Raw genomic sequence first — 27,515 nt, forward strand, 5'->3', positions numbered from 1 at the left:
GTATATGGTTATTACTAAAAAACATGGTAACTTACTCGAACTGCTTTCACTGTCACTTGTGTTTGAGGTCAGGCATTCTGTAAAGTTTTAGAGAATAAATTAGTCTAATAAACAAAGAGTACAGTAAAAATTCTATTACATGTTACAATTAGGAAGAGTGAACAAGGCCTTTCTCAGTTAGGCCTAAAAAGGAAGTATTTAGAGACATGCAACACCAATATTTGGGAAGTGGTTTTAGCCGTAAGCAATAAGAAAATAAGTGCATCCTGTGTTGGAAGTGACTAATTTTTGAATGAGTAGAATATAATAAGTATCAGCAGCTCCTGGGGTTACTTATGGAGGCTCCTACACTGAAGGGTGTTTGAGCCGTGATTCTAAGCTCGCTGTAATCTAAAGAAGTCATATTGTGCCATTTTCCCATCTTTAGCCATACACTAATAACAAAATAAAAAAGTGACTTGCATATGTCAATTGTAAACCGCCATATTGAATTGTTAAAAGAAGAGTGCAAGCAGCAGATTCAAATTCACGGTGCTTTTATTTTGGTAAAAGGGCTATATATTTTATCACAGGTAAGTACAGAACAGTGGGCAGGGATATGGGCTAAGCTCAAATGGGCATTTTCTGAGAAGTCAAGCCTCAAATGTTAGACAATGTAAGATTACTCTAATATGGCTGAATCACTCAAAATACAACTGTGATTAAGGTAATGAAGACAAAGTATTATCTGGTAAAAAAGCTCAGGGAAGTCAAATTTACATAATATGTTTTCTTTAAATGGAGCTCAGAATTTTATACCAAAATGTGTCTTGTAACAATGATATGGCTGATGTTTGGTTTAGTTCTGTCATTATTATGCCTATCCACACAAGAGGCAAAAACTGTCACAATAATTTAAATTTCTTCCCCTTTAGCAGCAGAAGTAGTGGCGTTAATGTTTGGAGCCTATGTAAACTACGAGTGTGTGAAGTGACAAATCATTTTCTCATCTGTAGATTCTGGGGACAGCTGCTGGACACAGTACAGCTGCACACTTACTCAAACTCTTTGATCCATAATAGTCATCGCTTAACCCTGGGAAGTCCTAGGTGTCCCGACAGGTGAGAGCAGAGACCAAGAGAAGAAAGCAGACAGGAAGAAGAAGAGGTTAGTTAAGAGCTGGGAAGAGGCAGAGGAGTGGTGTGAGGAGCTTGCCAGGCCATGTACTGTTATTCAATTGTTATTCAATTACACAGGGTCTAAAAGCATAACATCAACATTAGGGGTGGGCAATACATTTTCTTGGAGCCAGATCATGATTTTGATCTGAACACATTTAATGTACAACCAGTATGTTTATAATGCCTTTAAAAATACTTCACAGTGGTTGGTTAATTCCACTGGCCACTCACTCAGCCATAGGGATTCTGACCATTAGGAGTGAGTGGGGAAAAGTGCCTTTGTTTGATCACAGATGAGCTGAGTAACATATTGTCACATTATGGATGTTATCGCTATATCGCCCAGCCCTAACCAATATTATGTGTTAAAGAGTCCAGTACATTAAAGCAAACTGCAACTAGCCACTCCTCCGGTAGACAGCGACAGAGAAAACCCCACATACTGCAGCCAGCTCGTAGCATGTGAGCATCCTCTCTGAAAAGAAGGGGTGAGGAAGGTGGCATGACACAAACCACCCTAAAAAGTGAAAGATGGAAGCCCGGAGACAGACATGAAGCGTGAAGGAAGAGATGGAACAACATGGCCTTGGTCGCACAGCGGGTACTCACGTTCAGACTCCACCATCTCCTGCACAATATTCTCCTTGCTCTTGTAAAATGGGAACTTGCGTGAGAGGTTGAAGCTTTTTTTGCGCTTTACTTTGACAGGCTGCTCGTCACAGTGTGGTTGTTGTGGCGATGAGATTGGGGAAGGGGGCAATAACAGGGCGAAAACAAAAATGAATTTCAATGAAGGTACTTGACACACATGCAAAATCAATGCACATCAAAAAATGGAAATGAGACAGGTCATGGGTGAAATGAATGCCATATAAATGTAAAGGTGATTAGCTTTAACAAATTAACATCTTCCAAAACCCTGCCAGATAATTGCATAAATATAATTAAAAAATACTGCTGTCTCAGAAAACAATTTGAGAATGGAAATTTCTTATCAATTAAGCTAATGTATAGGTTACTGAGCCCGAGTTGCATAGGCCTTGTGTGTAATCTATACAGTAATATGATACTCTGGGCTTCAGTGAGCAGGTGCTGGCCCCTTTCTCACACGCAGAGGAAGTAGGCCACATCAGTGAAGCCCAGTACAGCAGCAGACTCACTTTAGGAAGCTCGGGACACACAGGCGCAGGACTTACCCTGTTTGATTCGATCATGCCCGTCCTGGCGTGGAACTTAACCGTTTTTAACCTAGCTCGCTCTTTCTTCTCCACTCTGTAAGAAAAAGGTTCTATAAGCAGACTGTTAAACTATACAAGCGTTTCCCATTAATACAGGAGGCTATGGCGGCCCAAATAGTCCAAATACACTATACATTGTTGCTCATTGTATTATAAAAGTGAATATGCTGGTCAGAAATGGCTGCTTTAAGATTAAATATAGGTAGTAAGTGACATGTATACAAATAAAACTCATTTGTGCCACCATAGTCTCAACAAAACCTATGGGAAACACTGCTGTATTGATCTGATTTATGTAGATCAACAGAAATTAATACCTTTTTTTACTAGGAATGACTCCAATCTGCTCACTCTCTCCATGTGGCGTGACCAGCCTCGCTTGCCACCACTCATCATCAGAGGCATTTATGACGTGAAGAATATCACCGTATGAGAAGCTCAGGCCCTGGCTCGGCAAGCAGCTGTCCCGCGTCCGGTCATAGTCAAACAGAGCCCTAGGAGGACATTTCCACAATCAGTACCAAAGAACAGCCAAAATGTCTGACAGTAATTATTATTCAAATGGATATGGCATTTATGATTCCCATTATCACAAACTTGTGGCACACTGGGTTGACCTGTCTGAATTTGACACCATCAGAGTAATTTTCAAAAGGCACAATGACTTGTTTGGCAGGATCTCAGTCAGCTGACCTAGCAGCACAACTGTACAACTTGCTTTATCCCGGATAGAAAAATAGCACACTGACACAGTAGTAATAGGAACGCATTAAACACACTGCAGACTCCACAAATAACAGGATTGAAAGTTATTACTATACAACCACAATAGTCAACTATTCAAGTTATTGAGCAAAGCCACAGCCAGTTTAAAGTCAGTGTTTCAAAGGGAGTGTTAAATATGGCTGAACCTTAGAGGCTCCACACCTCTGCATTCCTGACATGGGGTGAGAGGACAAATACAACAGCTTTTCCAACAACATCCTCAAGTGTATCTACTTATCCTTGTATTTTGTATCTAAAGTAAAATGAGTAAATAAACTAAAAAGAAATTATCTCCTTGATCTGATCTAGGAATGTAGTAACACATAATCTCTCCACAATGCACACTGCACAGTTGATATGAGTGAATACAAATTCTTTTGGATGTTCAGGCGGTTCAGGTTGGGTTGGTCTTTCCACATCCTTGGGCTTTGCCACCCTTCCCCAGAATGCTCACTGTGCCCTACTGCGGTTAAGAACCTCTCGATGAAGAAGTTTAACTATATTGTGTGTCGATTGGACAATTGCCAATTCTGATTCACACAAAAATAAGAAACAAGCATCAAGATATCAGAGATTGTGTAAGAGATGCCATGGCAACTGCTGCCATGGTAAATTGAGCTGTCGTTTAAAAATAGGGACAGAAATTTAACTGAATAAAAGTCACAAATAAGATACAGTGGATAAATGTTTTTATACAGTGTTTGATTTAATGAAATGAATATTTTACTATAATTACACTGCTTGTGTAATGCAGACTTTTTACATATTGGACATACTATGCATTACTGTGGGTTTAATCGGCTTTTAAACATGGTTTTGGGACAACCTGGCATTTGTATTTCACATTCTGACTTCAAATAATGAAATAATGTTAACGTTGGAAAACACTGTAAAAACCATAGATTTATTTCCAAGCTGCTGTTGAGGCATTGAGCGCAATCTGCTGTCAGCCAAGGGAATGAAAAATTATTAATACAGCCATTCATGCTAAAAGAGCCATGCATTTGCAGTGAATGCAACTGAGGTGAGAAAAGTGCAGCGATGGTTTGCACCAGAGACTTCCTGTCTTCTGACCTTTGACAATAACACAATAATTCAAATAATAATGTAAAAGTGCTTGGCAGGAGAGGACCCAGTGCCGAAGAGTACTGAAACTACTTCTTGAATTAAACAAAATACAACACAGTTTCAGGATTTTTTTTGATGAGGGAACAAACAAAAAAGTACATTGTGCATGATCCCCTTTAATGCAATATATAGATAAATCCAGTGATAAAGTGATTTAACTCCCACTAATTAGTACGTCTCAAGCTTTCTCAAGACGTGTGTTTTTAACTAAATATTAACTTACATAGATTAGCATTATTTAACACAAAACCTGATGATTCTGAGTGATCAGGCCATACTGGTAACATGCACGGGGGTAATCTGTACCCAACCAATCTGAGATAATTCAACCTGTGCTGTGCAGCGTAGTAGAAGTGTCCATATAGTTAAGAACTTGTTCATTTATTTTATTTTTAAAACAATACTATGAACCAAATGAGCTACCTGACGTAGAGGGAGCGTTTCTCGCTGGTGCGCAGGGACCCTGACCCTGAGCTCATGCTGCTGTTCATCATCTGCTCCCTCAGGTCGTGGATTTTGGACTCGAAGCGACTATACTCTAAAAGAAGAGAAAACATGTCAATTACTCAACAAAACAGCCTCATAAATGTACAGCTTAAACACGATATATTTATAAATGCCATGTCTTATAACACTGGATTTCACTCAACTCTATCCCTCAAACATCAGCTTTAACCAGGGAGTTGAGCAAATCTTTAAGCTGATTAATGACCATAGGAACAGATGTTTTATCGCAGATCCGCCTTACATATCCAGTAATTTCTCGTGTTAAGAAATTAACTGCACTGATTAATTAACTTAAGGCCTTTAGTGTGCATAAAAGTGGCCTTCAACCATTTCAACAGCATGACCATCAGTCACACAAGTGTAAATCCAGTTTGTGCTCAGGAACACCGGGATGATGTATGCATGATCCTGAAGTCACTCATTTAGCATGCTCTCATTAACCTGTCTCACAGAGGGTTTGGTGGCCAGGCGACTGGAAAGAGCTAGGCACACGGCTGGATAAACGCTGATGCTGCTGGAAAAACAAGTATGAAGGTTGGCTTATGTGCCAACACAAAGCCAGGTATTGAAACTACATATAAAAGAGTCATTCCCATTGTTTGACACATGTTCAGGTTGTTTTTTTAGTTCATGGGCATGTGATAAAATACACATATTGGTAATGGCTGAACATGTTATACGCTCAATCATAATGAGCCAATAAAACCGATCAAGAAGAATTAAGTAATCCCCATTAAATGTCTATCATGGCCACACATTAGACACCTACCGCAGCTTGTTGGTAGTCATTCTTGCAACGTAGCGATCAAAGTCCACTACTGTACTGTGTAACCCAACGATCTCAAACCATGCCTTTAGAAATGATTCAGCCAAATTAGTTTAACCTCCCAGAAGAAAGACACAGGGCAGGTGTAAAAACATGGTTTAGGTCAATCAACTCTGGTCAATCCTGGTAGGTTTCGGCAGGACTAAACAGTGGCCCCAGGCTCCTCCCTTGTTTCTACTCAGCCAGTTAGCTGTACGACACAGAGTGACACTGCAAGGTGAGGTAACAAGACACCGCCTGACTGCCAGTAACCAAGAGCAACATCACAGCACTCCTCGAGCAGTGACAGCACGCTGAAACAGCCATTCAGACGAGTCCACTTGGCTCTGAGGCACAGGAGACGGCAACAAAAAGAGCGGCGCCGAGAGGGAGGGGCCAAGGGCCAAGAGACAAGACAAAGAGTAACTAAACAGAAAGAGCAAACTAATGCCCAGCTTTACAACCTGAAAGTCAACCTTGTACCTCTGACGCCCAGAGTGGTGTGACAAGCTTTGGAATTAGAGCTAAATACTACACTCACTCACATTCCTGGAATCGCAGTAATGCACCAGACCTGTGGAAACTCAGGAAATAGTCACCACAATCTATAGAAATGTACTTAGATTATTATTAAATGGTTACAACGGGCCCTTACAAGAGTGTATTTCTTTTAAAAGCACATAGAATAAACCTCACAGTAATTCCCTAAAGTATGATTAAAGTATTCTTTAAACAAATGCAGGGTCTTTATTTGCAGCATGACACATGAAGAGAAGATGGGTAATAGAAGCTGGGACTATTCTGGACCTACTGCTCCTACTGTGCCCTCATTAGTCAAACAGCTTCTTTTATTTTGGGGGTGGACAGCCTCCCTTTTCATTCAGTTATGTAACAAGGCAGGCATGAATTTGTAATGTGATGATTAGTTTTATTGTCAATAATAGTTTAAGCCGTGAACACACAATGACAGAAAAATACGTTTCAGCCACTCTCTCAAAACAGTTATCACTATGTTTGTTTGACAGTGGCTACAGGGGTTAAACATTTCCTCTGCAGTTCCCCTCCCATTTCCGACAAGCTAAGGCGCAAGTGTAATTATATACCTCATAAAGAGTCAGGATTGTGGACATACAGAGCATCCCTCACTTGAATTCCTTCCAGCTAAATGTGCATTAGACTCAGAGACACAGACACAGTGGGCTTCCCTCTGCAGTCCCTCTATTGTGGCCTATAGTGGCTCTCATTGCTGGCCTTCCATCAGAGGTCTGTAGACGCCCGAGCCGCGGCCCCTGAGAATACACTGCAGGCAGCGTGCCCAGCTTCTAGCAGCTTTCACTCGCCTCTTCCTCCGCCCCACTGCCCGTCGACATAGTACACACTGGGGTTTCTAGTCTAGTACTTTCAGATCATTACAGTTGCCCACTGAACATATCTCAGGCAACTGTCGGATGCAGGAAGTTAATCATTTCCAAGCCGTGGGTTTCTGTGTTCAGAGTAGTTAGACATTGTACACCAACAGATAAATGCTTTACAAAGAGCGTTTAAGCATGATTTGGTTTAATAAACAAATGTCCCCTTCAAGCACTTCAATATTACAATTATGTGTCATGTGTGAGAGACAACATACTATAGCATAAAGATATAGAGACATACACATTTGCACTTATTAATCACCTTTCAGTAATATCAGTATTGTCAATCAATATTGTGTTGATCAAGCTTCCCTTGTCACTAACAACAACAGAGCAGTATGGCTGAGCTCTAATGACTTTATAATCATGCTGTTAATTTATTCTTTTCAAAAACAAAATAAAAATATCTTTCAACTCATTTTATGAACAGAAACAAGACACACTTTAATTCAATGCCATGAACACAACAACCCTTCCTGCAAAGTATAAATCCTCACTAAATCACATGCTTCTCCTGACAGGGCTTTGGCTGTCGACCTCTGGATTAAAAGACACACTGAAGTTGATCATTGACAACCAGAAATGACTTCATCTCAATCTCCATTAAAATGAAATGAATTGCCCAAAGCCCAACCCTGCAGACATGTTACCTTTTTAAGCTTCAGCCAAACAAAAACTCCTGCAATATAATTTATGTCATTAATAATGTAAGAAGCAACTTGTTATTTCCATAGGCCTACACGGAAACTCATAATAGTGACAGGCCTGGTGATAGTACAGGCCCTGGTCTAACCTGCTCACTCCCATTTTTGAGTCAGAAAATTAAATGAAGAGCCTGGATAAGAGATGTCACATGGAAAAGTGACACACACACCTGTTTAGTCACACTTCAACGCGCTTTCTCTGGGCCTTTCATTGTAAAACATCAACAGATTGTGATTGTTTTAACTAAACTTAACATGAGCTTGGAGACGGACCAACAACCTGTGCGAAGCTAACGCCTAGTTTGCGGTAAAGGTGTGGAGCAAAGAGCAAAAAAAAGAAAAAGAAAAAACGTTAGTCCGAATGAAACAAATGAATGACCACATGGATTTACAAGTGTAGTACAAGTATAGTAACGATATTAAGCCACAGTTTTGAGCGTACAACAAAGCAGAGAAAGCAAAATAGGCCTTAAAAGTCACTGGGGAGTTTCAAATCCAGAAGTGCACAACAGGTTAAACCCAGGTTAACGATCACAGTAGCCGTTAGCATTTACCTGCGCCGCACAGCCGTTAGCATTTACCTGCCGTTGGTTCAACCGTTCGTTTCCTCAAATTCTCACCTGACGTTAGCTCACGTGTGTCTTTTATTTGCCTCTCCCGGGTGTTAGTTTCTTTATCCAGCCATAAGGGAGTTCATGCGGCTTCTTTGCTGTTGTTTTACGGAGCCCATCCCCCATCCGCGCACAGGCTGGGAGGCAGATAAAAGTTTTAACCGCGTTTTAACCCGCGTTTCTCTCATTAAAAGCGCCCCAGACTGCAGTGTTGGACCGAATGAGAGGCGTTAGTGTCCGGTAAACATGGTGCTCCGGGTCCACCACACACCCAGCGGCGGCGGGTCTGAACAGGGAAGGACCGCAGCGTTTTCGTTTGCCCGCCTCGCGCTCTTCGGTCTATTGAGCTGCTGCGAGCACAAGAGCCGCCCCTGAACGTGAATACTGCACCACAGAGCTGCTATGGACCTATCACAGGGACTGCACTCATTTACTGGACAACGGCATGGCTCTATAATAAGATCTTATTTACTCCCATGGACAACACACACACACACAGTCCAACGTATGCAGTGACTAACTCCAGTAACTCCAAACAGTTATAGGTAGTTTCTCAAAAGGAGGTTTTTGTATGACTAAGAAGCGATTCAAATGAAAGAATCTATCAGCAGTCTATTTTATGCAGACTAAAATAACCAAATCTCATGTATGCATTTCATAATAAGGAACATAAACCACACTTACACTTAGATGCATGTGCTGAATTGTGTAAAAGTTACTCTGATCTTTTTTATTTAATTTATTTTTTTTATTTTATCAGGGCATTGCAAGTCCATTTATAATGTAGGCAATGTTTCTACTCCACAAGTCTGTATTGTATGTAAGTAATAAATATTTTATGCATCAAACTCCAAACAGTTATAGTTAGTTTCTCAAAAGGAGGTTTTTGTATGACTAAGAAACGATTCAAATGAAAGAATTTATCAGCAGTCTATTTTATGCAGACTAAAATAACCAAATCTCATGTATGCATTTCATAATAAGGAACATAAACCACACTTACACTTAGATGCATGTGCTGAATTGTGTAAAAGTAACTCTGATCTTTTTTATTTAATTTATTTTTTTTATTTTATCAGGGCATTGCAAGTCCATTTATAATGTAGGCAATGTTTCTACTCCACAAGTCTGTTTTGTATGTAAGTAATAGATATGTTATGCATCAAACTCCAAACAGTTATAGTTAGTTTCTCAAAAGGAGGTTTTTGTATGACTAAGAAACGATTCAAATGAAATAATCTAGCAGCAGTCTACCGGTATTTTATGCAGACTAAAATAACCAAATCCCATGTATAAACCACACCATGCATTTCATTTAAGGAACATAAACCATACTGATGTTTACATAGGACTTCATGTGCTGAATTGTGTAAAAGTTACTCTGATCTTTTTTTATTTTATTTTATGATTATCAGGGCATTGCAAGTCCAAATCCCATGTATGCATTTCATAATAAGGGACATAGGAACATTTACACAGGACTTAAATGCATGTGTTGAATTGTGTAAGCCCGAAATTGTTCAAAAGGAGAGAAAGCAGAAATAAACTCTCATTTACTCTGATCTTTAAAAAAAAAAATTTTTTTATGATTGTCAGGGCATTGCAAGTCGCTTTCTACTCCGCAAGTCTATTTTGTATGTAAGTAATAGACATTTTATGCATCAAACTCGAAACAGTTATATTTAGTTTCTCAAAAGGAGGTTTTTGCATAACACAACACTAAGAAATGATTCAAATGAAAGAATCTAGCAGCAGTCTATTTTATGCAGCCTAAAATAACCAAACCCCATGTATAAACCATGCTATGTTTCCATAGGTCTTAGATACATGTACTGAATTGTGTAAGCCCGAAATTGTTCAAAAGGAGAGTAAACAGAAATAAAGTTACTCTGATCTTTTTTTTAATTTATGATTGTCAGGGCATTGCAAGTCCCTTTATAATGTAGGCAATGTTTCTACTCCACAAGTCTATTTCGTATGTAAGTAATAGACATTTTATGCATAAAAAAAATGTAGAAAAACTTAAATTAGGGAGCCACTAGCAATCCACATGCATTCAGTTTGCACAACATATTATTAAACAAACTCACCTTCTGGTCTGTACTGAGCAATTATGGTGACCGTCTGTCCAGCCCTCTTTAGTGCAGCAGCTGCCTGTTCATGGGTGGCATTCCTTAGGTTGACGCCGTTCACCTGCAACACCCCAAATTTAGAGTTAGAGCAGAAGTTTGTATGTATGACACAAAGGAGGGCTCTATTGTTGTGTTCAAATTTGGGCTTTGGGGTACTAACAGAAAGAATTCTGTCGCCCCTCCTCAGCTCTCCACTCAGGTCAGCAGGTCCTCCTGCCAGGATAAAGGAGACGAAGATACCCTCGCCGTCCTCCCCACCAACGATGTTAAAGCCTAGGCCTGTGGAGCCTTTGTGGAGCAGCACCTTCCTGGGCTCCCTGTTGATTAAAGCGACAGGAGAAGAAAAACAATGGATACGTGTAAGCAGATGTGAAGGCATAAAGGCCTAAATAAAGTTAGTATAATATTGAACATATCAAAGCTACTAGAGTTTTTGCTTAATGCAATCTGAAAAATGTTATTTTAATGTAACTGTGTAAATGGGGGGACTGTGGTGCCCCCCACCCCACACACACACAAAAAATAAATTACATTATGCTATTATTCCTTGGAGAAATCAGTGGGAATAGCTGAAAGAATGCAGAAAAGATCTAGCTGCAATATATAACCTGAGACAAAAATACTTTTTCTTCATATTTAATAACACAATAAAGAAAGCACGTTGAATCACAGTCCCAGTTATTTGCTAAAGTACATTATGTTTGTCATCTCATGGAAATATACACATACTTAAACACCCCCTCTTATTAACACTCACAGACACAGTGCTCAACAAAGCCATGGAGCTCGGCTTTGGCGACTATGACTCATCCTCCAGCTAGCAGATTAGGCAGCCACAGTTTTAAGATACACAGTCTAAATCACTACTGGTTTAGCAAAAGTGCTTTAACAACACACCTAAGAAGTCCATCTTCATTTTGCAAAAAATACACACAGCATATACGTACATTCCTGACCTAGATGTACAAAAACATACTCTTTCCTCTAAGCGAGCAAACTGCATGGTTCAGATTAGTGGTCTACACTTGAGAGCTTGTGGTTCATAGGAGCGATTCATACTCGCTAATGGCCACTCTTTTACTTGCTGTTAAAACTATCATAGGCAGCATTCCACTCCCAGTCTCATACCAAGGACTGCCTGGAAAATGTGAACGCTCACTTATGGAGATGAAGAGCGAGTGCCATGGATAGTCATACAGTATTTCATGATGTGCCCAAAGAAGGTTGTATGATCATGTTTAGCCATATGATCCATACAGACAGCACACACATGACCTTCAGTTAGAAACCACACATGTCACACTAAAACAAGTTAATTACACAATATTTATTATTCTATTACAAAACAAATGAAATGTAACATGCTATAGAAATATTTAAAGTTAAAACAAGCAAGTATCTTCCATGCTGACCTCTTTATCAAGTGCAGATAATGAGTTACCTTTGCATAGGGATTCCATACTTTCTTCCAAAAGAGCATTTTCTAACTGCGCACTCAGGCTGGGTCCACACCATCGGCATGGATGAAGAGATATTGACCGTGAACATGGTGTCAGCGGCGCATTGTCCAAAGTACATGTACGCTCTGCTCCTCTTGTTCACTGGCCTTACACCTAGAGCTGCTCCACATTTAGAAGCTCTTGTGTTCAAGGCCTATCACATCTTTGTGTGCTGTGATGGGAAGCAGCTCCTTAGCTGTCAAAAACCCTTTCTCCCCATCACAAGCTTGATACTTAACCCTAACATGTCCATAAAATGATCTAGGTCCACTTTATACAATGAAGGCAGAGCCATCCTACTCTGACGCACAGCTGGAATGACCAGAATGCAAACTCAAGTTTATCCAAGTCTCTTTCCTTGTCCAGTAGTGCACACAACACCATCTGCACCGTCAGTTTGACTTTCTAGTAAAAGATTATTATGCTGCAAATTTTTTATACATAATATGCATGTATGTATGTGTGTGTATGTATGTATGTATGTGTATGTGTGTGTATGTGTGTATGTATGTATGTATGTGTATGTGTGTGTATGTGTATGTATGTATGTATGTATGTGTGTATGTATGTATATATGTGTGTGTATGTATGTGTGGGGGTGTGTGTGTGTATGTGTGTATGTCTGTATGTATGTGTGTGTATGTCTGTATGTATATGTGTGTATGTATGTGTGTGTATGTATGTGTGTGTATGTGTGTATGTATGTATGTGTATGTATGTATGTATCTATGTGTGTGTATGTATATATGTGTGCGTGTGTATGTCTGTATGTATGTGTGTGTATGTATATATGTATGTGTGTGTGTATGTGTGAATGTATGTATGTATATGTGTGCGTGTGTGTATGTCTCTCTGACTGTCTGTCTGTGTGTGTATGTCTGTATGCATGTATGTGTGTGTGTGTGTCTGTGTGTGTGTATGTCTGTCTGTCTGTATGTATGTATGTGTGTGTATGTCTGTATGTGTGTGTGTGTCTGTATGTGTGTGTATGTCTGTATGTATGTATGTGTGTGTATGTCTGTATGTATGTAGGGGTGTGTCTGTGTGTGTGTATGTCTGTCTGTATGTATGTATTTGTGTGTAAGTCTGTATGTATGTGTGTGGGGGTGTGTCTGTGTGTGTGTATGTAGGGGTGTGTATGTCTGTATGTATGTCTGTATGTATGTATGTGTGTGTGTCTGTACGTATGTATGTGTGTGTATGTCTGTATGTGGGGGTGTGTCTGTGTGTGTATGTATGTGTGTGTATGTCTGTGGGGGGGTGTGTGTGTGTATGTATGTCTGTGTCTGTGTGTGTGTATGTATTATGCTTTTTAAAAACTCTAGAGTAGCATGGTGTCCCTCTCAACACTGAAGAGTGAACTAGTTTGGAACCAACCATTTACAGCCATCCGCAGGTGCAGCACTTTTGTTCAAGGACTATAAAACTAAACTTAAGTGAACATGAGACCCTCATCTTTGCTGTTCTTTTCATACAGGCCAGGTGAAAAGAATGTTATCAATATGAACATTCAAATTTAATGCCTTTGATAAAGTTATATATTGGTCACAAGTTCTCATGTGACTACTCTTGCCTGTGTGTTGTGTTTTGCTTGATACCTTACACTGTTGTGAATGGATGTACATGTGGCGCTCACACTTAGATTAGTATTTGGCTCCCTAACCCTAACCTTATCCCTACTAGTACCTCCCTACTCCTACACTTTATAATTAGACACAAGAGAGGAAATTAAATGTTGCTGTTATTATTATAAATGATAACAAATATTTTATATGCATAATAAATTATTCAACATTTTTTATGCATATAATACCAGTAAATGTTTAATCATTTATCCACATTCATAAGGAATAAACCTGGAACTAAACCTGGCATGACGAAAATCAAAACTAGGACCAAAGCAAGTCTACATGAGGACTAAACTGGGCTCAAGCCAGGACACATGTGACCGCATATTAATCACAACCCAGACAGAAAAGAGACATTAAATCTGCTGCAAAATGAGGAGGGGGTGGGTGTTTTTTGTATTTTGTGACGCCACCAAGGAGTGTGTACATAGGACGATACAGGCTCTGAGTCATTCTTCAACAAGGCAGCTCCTATGGAAGTCTCTTATTACTAATGGCATCCAATGGAGATGACCCCTCAAGACTAGGAGCCAATGAAGCTGTCTGCCTCTCAGACAGAGCTGGAGGCTCAAATGTTGTGACTGGGATCAGACCAGTTGTCAGCCACAGTGTCGTCTGAGACAATGGCCCTCTATTGTTAGACACACAACAGGTGAAAGCAGTAATATTTTAACTTCCAATTGTTTTAAGTGTCAGTATGATGCAGTTGGCTGTGTTTACAAGCACATAAAAATATTATTATTAGATCGGATAATTGAAACGTCATGTAAAAAGTTACATCTCATGAGACTACCATAATCTGATTTTTTTTTTTTAAATGTTCACATCTGTGCAGGTTCAGCCAACAGGGCAAAACTGTGTGATAAAGGCAAAAAAAGAAAATGTTAACATTAATGTTGTATTACTACTTTCAAATACAACAGCTACACAAAAATGCATTGATTAACTGACGCATGGTGTTTGAGGATAATTATTTTGTGCATGTAAACACACACACGAAAAATCAGATCTAATCATTTACACTAGTTTCTGATTTTTACTGGCCATGTAAATGTACTCAGTCTGGTTCAGAATGTTACTGTTACAGTGTGAGGGGTACAGACATAAGCACATTCTGTAATTTCCCCAGTGTATAGATGAATCACTCAGTCTGTAGTCTGCTTGGATGCTTCTTTTAATCAGTGCTATAGTATGTTTAAGTTACAGACAAGTATCTGTCTCCACACACATTCAGGAATTATGCTTTGCCCTCATCCACGCTGACGACACACACTCTGGGACAACACAAGGAGTCACATAAAAGCAGCTGTTTAAGCACATAAACATGTCTGGGATTATGCAAGGCAGACACAGTGGATTTGATGAAAAAGGCCAGTGTACTAAATTAAATCGGGGACAAAAGAAAGAGTAAAAAAAAGGTATATTGGGCCCTTTAAAAGTCACTGCTGGTAACATTTTCTCATTGTAACCATGAACATTCTCAGTGTCTCCTGACAGATGGGAGGGAGCAGCTTGTGAGAGTATGGAGCGGTTTGGGCTGCTCCCCTGTTGAGCTGTGCTGCCAATGTGCTACAAAGAGCAGGTAAGAATTCATTTTCTGCTCCCATGAAGACAGAAGAGATATGTGTAAAGTCAATACAAATTACATTACAAATGAATTGTAGTAGAAATTTGATGATATTCAATGTGCTATGTAAAACAACGTGTGTTCAAATGTGTGTTCTTTAATATTAAGGTAACTGTCAGTATCTGTTTTGTTTTTAGAGCCACATAATTAAAACACATTTTTAACGTAAAGTAAGCAGCAACAAGCTATAAGCACAAAAAGCCAGGGCATACAAAACAGGCAAACATGAACATGCAGACACACAAAAACATCAGGGAACAAATGACGGAAAATAAAAACAAACAGCACCTTGCCAGCCCTCCTTCCCTCATCTCTGTTTTTAAATTTTTCTACATCACTGCAATTTACAGGTCCCTCTTTAAATTCAAATATATGATATTCAAATGGGGGAGACTAAGATTGCAGATGGGAAAATACCATAGGAGGGTTAGCTGAGCACGATATGAGGGTCTAGGTTAGTACCTGCCAGAGAAGGGGAGAGAACCTTGGCACAAAGGAGCAGGGGAGGAACACAAGCTTCTGTAGAGGGCCTGGGGCACCTTGCTGTCCCCAGGTTTGTGGATGACACTGTAAATAGGCTCAGCACTGCTGTGGGTACAGGAATCACAGTAAACTGGACAGTGTGGGACAGAAAGAAGGCACATATACTAACAAACAATTGACATAGTGTACATACATACATGACAAGGACAGCTAGCACAAGGACATTAGAGCGTCAGAGTACACAAAGCATGCATGCACACACTCACTCACACACACATACACACATAAAATAAACAGGGGGCAGATTCTCCTCCCTAGAGCTGTAGGTTAAAATGACTCAAGCCTCATGGGATACTCCAGTCAAGTCTCTATGAATGCCACTTCAGATCCAGTACTTAGTTAGAAGATCAAAGGTTACAGCAAAGTCCTAACAAGTACAAGGAGTAACATGAGGACACTACAAAGCTTTTGGTCAGCACACAGCAATCAGTTACTACTACCAGTCTCTGAGAGGCAAAATATGCTCAACTAAACAACACATTTACTTTGCAAAAGATTTTTTTCACGCTGTCAAATGTCTCATGTGATCAACATAACAAAAGCATTTACAACTGAACCTAAACAGACTAAAACTAATAGCCCAAGTACACTAAATCAGCACTTACAGTAGAACTCAAGTTGCCTGTAAATTACAGATAACTGGGTTATATATTACTTAACTGTATACCCATCAATCATAATCACACAACTCAAACACCTACCTTGTGAAGTCTTCCTCTCCCATCATGTGTCGAGGAACCGGCGAGTACCTGGATGGGGTGACCTGGGATGGTGGGTAGACTGGCTTGGGCTCCATAGCACCCATGTAGTTGTGACTGACGTGGTTGTCTACCATAGTGGGGAAGGCTGGAGGGAGGGCCAGACCAGTAGAGGAAAAAAAAGAATGATTACAATTCAAAACAACAGAAAAGAGTTCACAGTTATTCTGTGAGAGAGAAATCTTTTGTTATTTAAATAATTCTATTGAAACCTTGCTAGTCCTGGAATCCACTATATCCCAACATAAGTTCACCTAAACAAATGCACAAAATCAAAGCCAGGACTAGCAGCAGTTATGGCTGCAGCTCTGTAGATGTTTGACACGCTGCAACTTCACTGTATGGCTCTCAGAAGCAGGTGGGATGTGAGAAACTGTGAGCTCTCAGTGGGAGGATGAGAAAGTAGTTGAGAGGAATGTGTGCCCAGACACACACCCATATACACTATGTGGGTGTTAAATTTTGGGAGAGAACACACCATGTTTCTAATTTTGAAGGATATAACAAAAACAGGTCCTTGGATTTGGAGTTTCACATGCAAATGATACAAGGAAAATGGAAGTTACAGGGAGATATAGATACGTACTGCTTGAGTAGTCTGGAGGCGCATACATGTCATTAAGATGCACAGGTCCCGGTTTGGCCACTTTGAGATAAACCATATCTGAGGTGTTTTTGAGCGCTGCCACTGCCTCCTCATGACGCACGTCTTGCAGTACAATGTTGTTCACCTGATTGGCAAGAAGTGGAAGAAAATTTGATTTTCCATGACAACACTGACCATCACACCAGCCGACACAACCATGAATCATAGGTGAAGCTATTTGATTTCTACAGCAAATAAAATGCTTTGTATACTGTGCATTAATATGTCACTGTCAGTGGGTAGAGGTTTGTCAGTGTTTTTGATGTTTTTCTAAATGATTAATGCAGCAGTACACCCGAAAATGTCAGTCAAGTGTGATTTTGCACCTCTGGTATATGGTAATAACCTGCCATAACCACACAAAAGAAATGAAAGGAGCTATTTTGAATCAGCATCAGAGGCAAAGTAACACAACTAAAATGCAAATGAAACAGTAGGCAGACAATTCATATCTACTGTTTGATGTGAATATAGTTTTGATTATTAGTTTGTGGCATGTACACAAGGGTTTATTTAGAAATGTTGTAAAGGGGATGACAAAAGTTAATTCAATTAAAATACTATAATATCAATAATAATATAATATATTACAGTTACAGGATTTTATAAATATAATTATTCCTACAGCCAACAGACGGTCTCCAGTTTGCAAGCGTCCATCTTTCTGGGCAGCTCCTCCTTCAATGATTTTTGTAATATAGATGCTGTTATCGCCAGGAATGTGTTGGTTCCCGATTCCTCCAGCGATGCTAAATCCTAATCCTTATGTAAAGGGACAAATACATGTTTTTAGTATTGAATACCTGAGGTATTTTCTTAGGTTTGCTTTGTGAATACCTTTGGGCCCTTTGAGCAGGTTGACTTCCAGGATAGTCTCAGGTGGAGCTTGTCTTCTACGCACAAGCAGTCTGACTACAGGCCCCGCCTCTTTCAGCGCCTCCACAGCCCGACTATGCACCACCTCAGAGACATCCACCTCGTTCACACGCAGCACACAGTCATTCACTCTGTAAAGAAAAGTATGCTATTCACATCCAATCATAGTATGGCTACAAGTTAGAACGTTCAAATACGCTTGTGGAGAATATAATAAATGACAAGATAAATAATGAAGAGCTCACCCCAGTCTCCCATCCATAGCAGCAGCTCCCCCGGGTATGATCTTTGTAATAAAAATTCCCGGGTCATCTGGAATGTGAGGATTATCTATTCCTCCCGCAATGCTAAATCCCAAACCAGAATTTCCCTGCAAACATGTTAAAATGAACACTTTATAACATTTACAAATTTTGTTAAATATCATAAAAAGTTAAAGAAGACGTACTGTGCTATATGTCTGCTATACAGTTATAATCTATGACACCCGTGGATTATTATGTTATAATCTGGACATTTTAAAATTGCAATATTCATTCAAGTCTGCTGACTTCCACATTAGAAAACTACGGTGCCCATTGGAAGCCCATGTCATGTAAATGTCATCACAACAAAGTGCCGTGTAGCTGTCTGCACCCCTGATGTATAGCTGCAGATTGTGTTGCACATTTCAAATGAGTAAACGACACTGCCAAATCCTACAGGTATCACTGATTAAGAACATAAAATTGGAGAGGTAAGGACAAAGCAGCTACCGTTACAACGAGCATTGATTGACAAAATGGCATCTTGAAAATAATCGATTAACGACTGCTCAAACATGCACGAATAACTCATAACTAATACAAATTCAGGTGATTAAATGGTGAGGGGAAATAACTATAACATGGTTACAAGCTTTAGAAAGTCAATTTTGCATAATAGGTCTGCTTTAATAGTGATAGAAAATGAAAATTCCTCTAGGCTTCACATATCTTTGGTTATTCCATAAATGATTGAAACCAACGAACATAACCTACTGAATTATCTAACAGTGAAGACCACTCTGTGCCATTATGTCACATTCATTTCTATCCAGAGGTGTGAGTAGATGTACTGTTCTACAGAGAATTTCTAGTGTAAAACAAATGACGGGTGACACAAGTTATCCTTGTGAGAAGGCAGATAGTCCTCTCCTTCCTGTCCCTGAATATACAATATCATGTGGAAGCAGATCTGGTGCATACTAGATGCACGGCACCTATCATGGCCTAAGAGACAGGCCACAAACAAGACAGCTGAGAAAAGGCTTCACTTTATTATTTTCTATAATTAATGAGCAACAGTCTAAGCAAATTAAGACACAGAGAGACTAAGGGCTCCCAGTGAGTGGCTGGGAAGTACCTACCACCAACTATTGCCATTATTTGAGTGACTTTGACATAGTTTATTTCACTACATGCCACTTACGAGCAGGGACATAATTATGCTGCACATCTAATACAGATTTGTAGGGGATTTTGTGTGGGAGGAATAATGAAAGCTGCACAATATAGCTTTGCTGAACCACAACTGACAAGAGCAAAGCTGACTGCAGAACTATTGTAGAGAAGAGCACTTTACATTTGGTGTCTACTGACATGAGCATGAGGACAATAGTGTTGTTACTCTGGTCATTCTCATGAGACACAACACTTTCAAAGCTAGATATAACAGCTGCACTTTTACTTCATATATGATTTGGAGACTTCTGTGTGTGTAAAGAAAACACATACTTACTACCCCCTAGTGGAGAGAAAACTAAATCCCATGCCAGAAATTAAGCCAAAAAAAAGAATGAATATAGAGAAGGCAGTAGTCAAAAACTCACCCTTTCAAGAATAATTTCTTCATATTTATACATCCCATCACTCCCATTGACCTGTAAAAAAGCAAAAAATAGCTTTCATTAAAAAAATAATTTTGAAACAAAATATTTTCTTTACAGAAAACCACCAAATATGTTGCATCATTTAACAGTGTTGACCCAATTTCCCCCACATAAAAACAACATGTCTTTATAAAAAGCCAGGCTATAGTTTTGTAAATGCATAAGAAGTTGTGTGTCACACAGCATGTTACACACAAACATGTAGAGCACACACGAATGCACGGCCGCTGAGGGACTGTGAGCGGGAGAGACGTATACTGTACAGAGACAGCGAGAACAGATACTTACATAAGGGCCTGCATCTAGTGAGTCTGCGTTGACGATGATGGGGGGAGGGTTAGCCTGTGAATATGAAGAGATACATATTATGTGAGTGTGAGGCTAGCAGCACACATCCTATCGCTAGGGACGCCATGGGAACAAGGCTGAGGCGGAATGAAGGTGTGACAGGCGCGAATGAGGACTGGGGCACAGAGACCACAGTTTATTAAGAGGCATCCTGTGGTCACCTCATAAAACAAACATGTGTTTCAGAGCTTCTCTCTGCTTCACTTCCACTGCACTACAGTCATCACTATGTGTAAGCTATTGTAACCTGGAATCATGAATACAAAAACGTAGGCCTGTATCACACAGTTGTGGATCATTTTCTAATGTACATAACACTGCAGGGTAGACAAATAAAGTAGATTTATTATGTGCTGGCAATTATTGATTAAAACACATAGGTACTACAATATTAGTTGTTTCAAAAAGATCATCTTTATTTCATTATGTGTTTTGAGTACTACTACACACAAGACGGTCCAACAGTTTAATAATATAAACACATAGTGGATGTGTTTGACGGCTTTGGTCTCACCATGAGCACTGATAATCTACTTATTATTGATTTGATTGAACAGCCTGGGTGCTGACAGTGCTGCTCTAGGCCCTCACATTTCCTTATGTCCAACAATGGAGAGAAAATCACTAACTGCTGCTCGTGTCCTCACCTTCTCACCTCTGCATCAATGTAGACGGATACAATCTGTGTCCAAGAAGCCAATACATATTTTCTTTCACAGCAGTGGAAAAGCGGTAATACTACTCTCTTACAGATTATTATTTTGTGTTGAGCAAATGGTCATGCGAATCACGGAAGGATGCTGTCTTCTAATAGTTGACCTGCTTCACCCTGTACTGATGTGTTATGACTGTGGGCAGATGTTGTTACACCCTGACAGTCAGTACAATCAGCCTTTCTGTGTAATTACATCTACTGACAGAGGTCCAGTTTAAGTTTGCCCATTCTAGGTTGTACATATTTTCACCCAGCCCCTGCACAAAATTCTCAATGAAAGCATTTGTAATGGTAAAACAACAGCAGATGGTAAAATGTATTTTTGTATGGTTATTCATAATGAAAACATTTTACAAGAATGTTTGGTCATAAATGCCTCTTGAAGTCACCAAAATACACACGTCAGAGTCAGATATCTGCTCATCATTGTTATCTTAATGTTTTCAAAGGATCAGTCAATCTAAAAGTAAAAACCCATGACATGGAGAAAACAGCAATATTATCCCAGTCAGGGATTTGTGTGTAATCCCTCTATCAGAATCACACATAACAAGCAAGCAAAAATGGATGATAATCTCACAGGCCCTGGTAATCTCAACATGAGTTTATAAACTGACTCAGGTAACTTGTATTAGTCTGGATTAAGTGTCCCTTCTTGGTTTCCCAATTTGAACCATTATGATATTCAATAGTTCAAAAGATGGATTTTCATAGAGGCGGGTATCACATGACGAGATAGAAACAACTGGAAGTTGTGAAGCTGGTGAATGTAGGTTAGTGGACTACAGGAAATTCAAGAGATGAGGTAAATATATCCCACACAGTATGCACAAAAACTACTACAAATAACTAAGGCCTTACATTATTAGAAACTAAAATGTATTTGAAGGCCAATTTGCATCAGTTTATAGACTGTTAAATTCTTCTACAGGCTAGAGACACAGGTATGGCATAAACCAATCTTACCATAGGCACAAGGCCCTAGTAAGGCAACACAGCATGAAATGAATCGTGAGTTGATGATATATACTAATATAAGACAGGACCTCTCTAAGTGATGTCAAGGGAGCCTTACATCCAATTAAAACAATAATACATTCACAATAACACGTTTTAATCTCATGTTCTGCCTTCATTCAGGATTTTAGTGGGTATTTTGTTGCCTATGTGTACAGTAGGTGTAAGTTAAAACACAAGTCTAAGCGTCTAAACCAAGGGTCGGCAACCGTTCTTTCATACTTAAACTGTGGCTCCGTGTGCCTTGGGAAAATAAATTATAAGTATTTAATTTAAGTGTATTTTATTTGTGTTATTTATTTTTTTGAATTGTAGTTTTAATTTGGAAGATTATTGTGATCTTGAAATATTAAAATAAAATGATATTTTATAATTTTTTGTCACTCAAAATAAGCATCACACTAGCGGAAACAGGTATACCCATCCCTGACACCTACATAAACATGAAGAAATATGCATTTCCACCATGAACTATGTTAAAGACAAACACCACTCACCCCTTACAGACAACAGTCTACAGTCCTACATAAAGATGAAAGGGACTTTGCAGCCCCGATTTGCAGACGCTGTGCGCAGAGGTTCAGGAGCAGAAGTCCCATTAACCATAATAAAAATAAATATTTATGCAGATATTTTGCAAATACTATAGTTGTTCATACAAAGCATAAAGTAAAAAAAACAATATATAAAATGTTATCTTTATTTTAGATGCCAAAAATTATTTGCTCCCAGTGTTTTCTGCGTCCAAATGGGTCGTTGGGGGTTAAAGGTTGCCAACCCCTGATCAAAACAAACCCATACAAATATGTGTAAAGTAATGTTAGTTGACACAATGGAGTTTTACAAACTATGCCAGTGAGCCCCACTGCACATAGCTCACGTAAGTGAACATTATAAGTGCTACTGACCATGAGGACTGATGAAAAGTCTCCTCTCAGTTATTTCACTCCCCATGTGTTCTTATTCTAATGTTTTCTCTTTGTCATTACTATGGACACTGTTTCTTATCTCACAGGGTTTCACTGACATTGTACCTCACAACACTTGGCTGTGGACCCTTGGGGCAGTGAAGCTACAACCGAACCTTGGCAAGTAGAGGGCGCAAGCCTCGTCCAAATTGTTAAATAATCAATGTGCTCCCATGGCAACAATGGATGCACTGTAGTGGCCAGCAGGCTCACTTAGCCCCCCCCCCCTCCTTTACCTCCTAGGCTTTTACTGCAGTTCTTGCTGCTGTGTTGTTGTACACACTTAGATTAGCTGGTTGTTCTATGTGCCACTTTAGCACATCACACAGATGCTTGGCTTTACATAATGGAAAAGCTTCAAATAAGAACTGTATGGTCCCTGCTGTGATGCTGTGTTTGATGTATGCTTCTGGCAGACAACCTGTGCTTTACTACATTTAGGCTTTTCTTATGTTAAATAATTGAGTTATGGTTAAGTTAAGTTAGTAAATTGACAGAAATGCACTGACCGAAATATCCTCATATTTAGATATGTCTACTCCTAAAATCTCAATGCTGATGTTCTTTGGGATAATAAAAGTCAACGGCTTAATCTTTCCTGTCAATCAAATGTGGTAAAACCTCTATTTTCACTGGGGATACTGCACATTGGCGACTCCTCCCTCCTGAGCTACATTTACACATCAGTGTTTCTCACGCCAGGTGCCTCGCCATGGCAGCTCAATATCCAATGGTGACACGGTAGTGAAATGTGACAGTCACATGATGCACACAGGCACAGCGTCCTGTGCATCCGTCAGTCAGGACTGATATGACGCCATGATGCTCTCCTCTTAAACAGCTTTCTTTCATTTTCTCTCTTTTCCTGCAGAATGTGGAATGCAGGCAGTGCTGCTGCTCAGATCCTTGGGCTCTCATTGGCCTCCTGTTTGCCACGCTGCAGTCTAATCAATACCTACTCAATTACCATGCACCCAACATCTCATTCACGCTGTGGCCTCTTTACAAAATGGAAGAGGAAAGAGTGTAGGTGACAAACTAATGTAGGAGGCTGATCATGAAGCAAAGACACTGCGCTCTGCTTCTGACTCCAAACTCAATGATGCACTCTTAGTTCCCAACAAAAGCAGAATAATGAGATGTAATAAAGAAAATCCCATAACGCTAAAGGTCAACAGCTCCTTCTCCACTATTACAACAGCAGAAGAATCCAAACATCTATTGCACAGAGGAAGCCACAAGAATATTACAGTTGTACCAATATAGTAGTACGATGTGAAGTTTTTGACTTTATGTGCCCGGCTCATCTCTGTGACTCTGTTACCCAACTAAAGCCTCCTGACACATGCGCAGACACACAATCATGACGCATAATTAATAGCCCGTCACAGCTGTGAGCAGCTTCCCTCTTCATCTGTGTGTAATATCACAAAAGCACCAGCTTACCTCTCTGTCATGCTGTGCAGCTCCAAATGAGAGCTGGCCAGTCTGACCTTCACTAGTGCAATGGCACCGGGGAAAAGTACTTAATGTAACATGCTTTCAGAGCTGAGACACTCAAGAGGGACCTCAAGGACTCAGAGGAGCGGGATTAATCATGACACTGTTTTATGTGTGATACAGTTCACATTTAATTAGGCCTGACAGAAATATCTGTATAAATAATGTATAATTGAAGAAATTAGGTCAGCAAACTACCGTAAATCACTCTTTAAATGGTTTGTCGATCATTTTTCTGCTGAACAATTATTAGTCATTAAACAGATCTCTCAAATAAGTGTATGCAATAATTATTTGTAAACTTAATGCAGCACTAAACATCTTGTGGCCTGTCCTGCTGCATGGCCATGGAAGGGCACTGGTAGTTTGCTACATTTTCTGCCACTGCCAGCATTATGACCCTCTATATATGGCTCCTAATGAGTTGTCTATTTTTTTTTATACTTTTGGAAAATTGACATCAGGTACCTTGCAACTTCAGAGATGGATTTGCTATAATAAAAACAAAATTACGGTATTGTTATCTGCTATTCAAGTTTTGTTTTTTACTCCTACGAGGCCCACAGAACCTACTGGTCAAGCTTATTTGCATAGAACATAACCGTAAAACAGATCACTATTCTGTTGCAACTGTGCAGAAATTGTACAGCACTGACTTTTATGACAGGACGCTCCATCCAGATATGTAGGGTCTCTAGTGGAAGCTACTAGCTAGCACATATGGCACTTTGTAAAGAAGAAAGGCTGTAATGAGTGGAGTGTCATCTCTGCCTCTGTCACATCTCCACCCCCCTCATCCCCCTCACCCCCTCACCCCCCTCACCCCCCTCACCCCCCTCACCCCCCTCACCCCCCTCACCCCCCTCACCCCACTACATGCACAGCAGAGGTCACTGCAGCATGTTACCTCACAGCTCTTGACTAGTTGCTACTCCTTGTTGCTAAGCTCAGAGAGCTACTATGCCTGTTTGTTCTCTCTGATGTTTTGAATACTAAGCCAAGCTCTGGTGACAACGCTGAGGCACAGCACAAGCAACAGCTGCCATTTTGATTCTTTCCAATGTGTTAACTAAGCATGAAGATTTTCTGTAACAAAATAATTGCACAGATAAAACCATAAGGTCATTACTAATAAAATATTTTTGGATATGATAGAAGTGTCAATAGAAGATTCCACAATCCAACAAAATACCCTATAACATCATCCTTATGGTGATGACAATATGTATTATATAAAATAATATACAAGTGAAGAAGTCATTGCTTCACACTGTGTAAATAAAAAGCCAAAACCATAGTCTACCATAATTCACTCACGTACTTATAAAAAATATACACAACATAAGCAAATAATACCACATAAATGGATAAAACAGACTGGGTTATTGCATATAGATGGGAACAATTAGCTGGCATGCACACCATCAAATAATAATAAAAATACACTTGTAATGCACTTTTTCAAAGCCTCTCAAAGCACTACACTATAGTCATTATTCATTCATTTCCACACTTGGTGATGGTAAGCTACTACTGTACTAACTGACGGAAGTGAGTCTGGCTGCCAATCTGCACCATCAGCCCCTCCGACCACCACCTATCATTCGCACACACACCACTTTCATACAAGGCAATGTGGGTGAAGTGTCTTGCCTAAGGACACAACGACAGAACTTGGTCGGAGCGGGACTCAATCCTCCGACCTTCGGGTTGGGGGACCAACACTCTAACCACTGAGCCACTGTCGCCCCGAATAAATATAATAAATAAATAAAAGATACATTCTGAAGAGTTGTTTGATGTAAATTTGCGCTAAATACGACATAAAAGAATTTGTGAATGGATCATGGGGCCAATCCCAAAAGTAGCTTCTGCAAGCTTCAACTCTCTCCTCCAAAGTCCGATGGCGATATTCACACTAATGAAAACGTATGCCACCAACTGCAAAAATTTGCCCAACCAGTTGACACTGGAGATTATGACCTTGCTGTGGAGAGGCCTTGAGCTGCAGCGCATATGCCCGTCACCATGAGAGCAATTCCCTGCTCCAACAATTTACTGAATGTCCTCCCCGTTTATCACCCCCATTTTACCATATACTGTCCTATCAGCATAAAACCTCTGCTTTATGTCCTAAAGCTGCAGGTCACGTCTTCATATGCTCCAGATTCTATGAAATTTACAATGAAATGAACAAAGCCAACTTTGGCCCCGTAAAACTCACACACTTCCCACACCCCCTAACACTGTGCTTATGCTCTCCTGTCAGGGCTTCACACAGTTCTGTAGCTCCACTTGGGAACACCCACATGTGAACATATCTCCATTCATAAGCTCCCCCCTACACTTCTGGCACACAGGAGCTAGAGGTGTTAAAGTGATAAAGATACAGTATGGAAGAGGCAACAGAAACACAAGCCATGCCTTCATTTGTCTGTGTTACTTCAGCTAATGTATTTAGCACCAAGAACAGGACTTTCTTTTAATCTTTGTTTTAATGCATGACAGCAATTGCTAAATCCATCAACCCCCTATTGAAGGTGCTGGTTTGTCTTTTTCTCTACCTCAGGACAAGTGGAGACATGACATGCTTTCGCCTAAAGAGCATTTCTCAAGCAGATCGCAGATCAGACACACTATACATCATACACCATAATCTTCTAAAGTGCCTGCTAACAACACAGTGCTGATCATTGCCACTGTCCTTGCAAATAACAAATATAAATGTTGGTATATTTGGGTAGCACATATCAGTCACTGAAACTAAAATAGTATTTTTTTATTTATTTTTTTCTCTCTCTCTGTAAAACCAAATATACCAAATATGAACTTTTATATACCAATTTCTTGCCAAAATGTCCAATAATTTAATCACAATTTAAAATTTACAATTTTCTATAGTATTGTTCCATTATTAGAAATGGTCTAAACACCTAGTCTTGGTCCATAACACAATCATTAGCATTTTAAATACATCTTTCACCAAACAGGAATGGCAGATACACCGACATGTGGCTAT

General features: G+C 39.8%; 1 protein-coding gene across 3 annotated transcripts in view; it reads right to left on the reverse strand.

Annotated features, from left to right (window-relative positions):
* dlg3 (discs, large homolog 3 (Drosophila)) overlaps positions 1 to 27,515 on the reverse strand; it is a 39,740-nt gene that overhangs the window by 2,405 nt on the left and 9,820 nt on the right. The window contains exons 2-15 of one of the 3 annotated variants that reach the window (XM_055224564.1): positions 20,237 to 20,290; positions 19,889 to 19,939; positions 18,285 to 18,409; positions 18,001 to 18,170; positions 17,789 to 17,925; positions 17,102 to 17,248; positions 16,461 to 16,621; positions 10,623 to 10,779; positions 10,421 to 10,523; positions 4,715 to 4,829; positions 2,716 to 2,892; positions 2,357 to 2,432; positions 1,770 to 1,869; positions 36 to 77 (exon numbers count right to left, since the gene is read on the reverse strand). In XM_055224564.1, the coding sequence (XP_055080539.1) occupies positions 36 to 77; positions 1,770 to 1,869; positions 2,357 to 2,432; positions 2,716 to 2,892; positions 4,715 to 4,829; positions 10,421 to 10,523; positions 10,623 to 10,779; positions 16,461 to 16,621; positions 17,102 to 17,248; positions 17,789 to 17,925; positions 18,001 to 18,170; positions 18,285 to 18,409; positions 19,889 to 19,939; positions 20,237 to 20,290 (1,615 nt within the window). The remainder of the gene's footprint in view (positions 1 to 35; positions 78 to 1,769; positions 1,870 to 2,356; positions 2,433 to 2,715; positions 2,893 to 4,714; positions 4,830 to 10,420; positions 10,524 to 10,622; positions 10,780 to 16,460; positions 16,622 to 17,101; positions 17,249 to 17,788; positions 17,926 to 18,000; positions 18,171 to 18,284; positions 18,410 to 19,888; positions 19,940 to 20,236; positions 20,291 to 27,515) is intronic. The other 2 variants (XM_033973831.2, XM_055224565.1) reach the window with 2 other exon arrangements.

This window comes from Periophthalmus magnuspinnatus, chromosome 10 (genome assembly GCF_009829125.3).
Source record: "Periophthalmus magnuspinnatus isolate fPerMag1 chromosome 10, fPerMag1.2.pri, whole genome shotgun sequence".
In the NCBI taxonomy this organism is placed as follows: domain Eukaryota; kingdom Metazoa; phylum Chordata; class Actinopteri; order Gobiiformes; family Gobiidae; genus Periophthalmus; species Periophthalmus magnuspinnatus.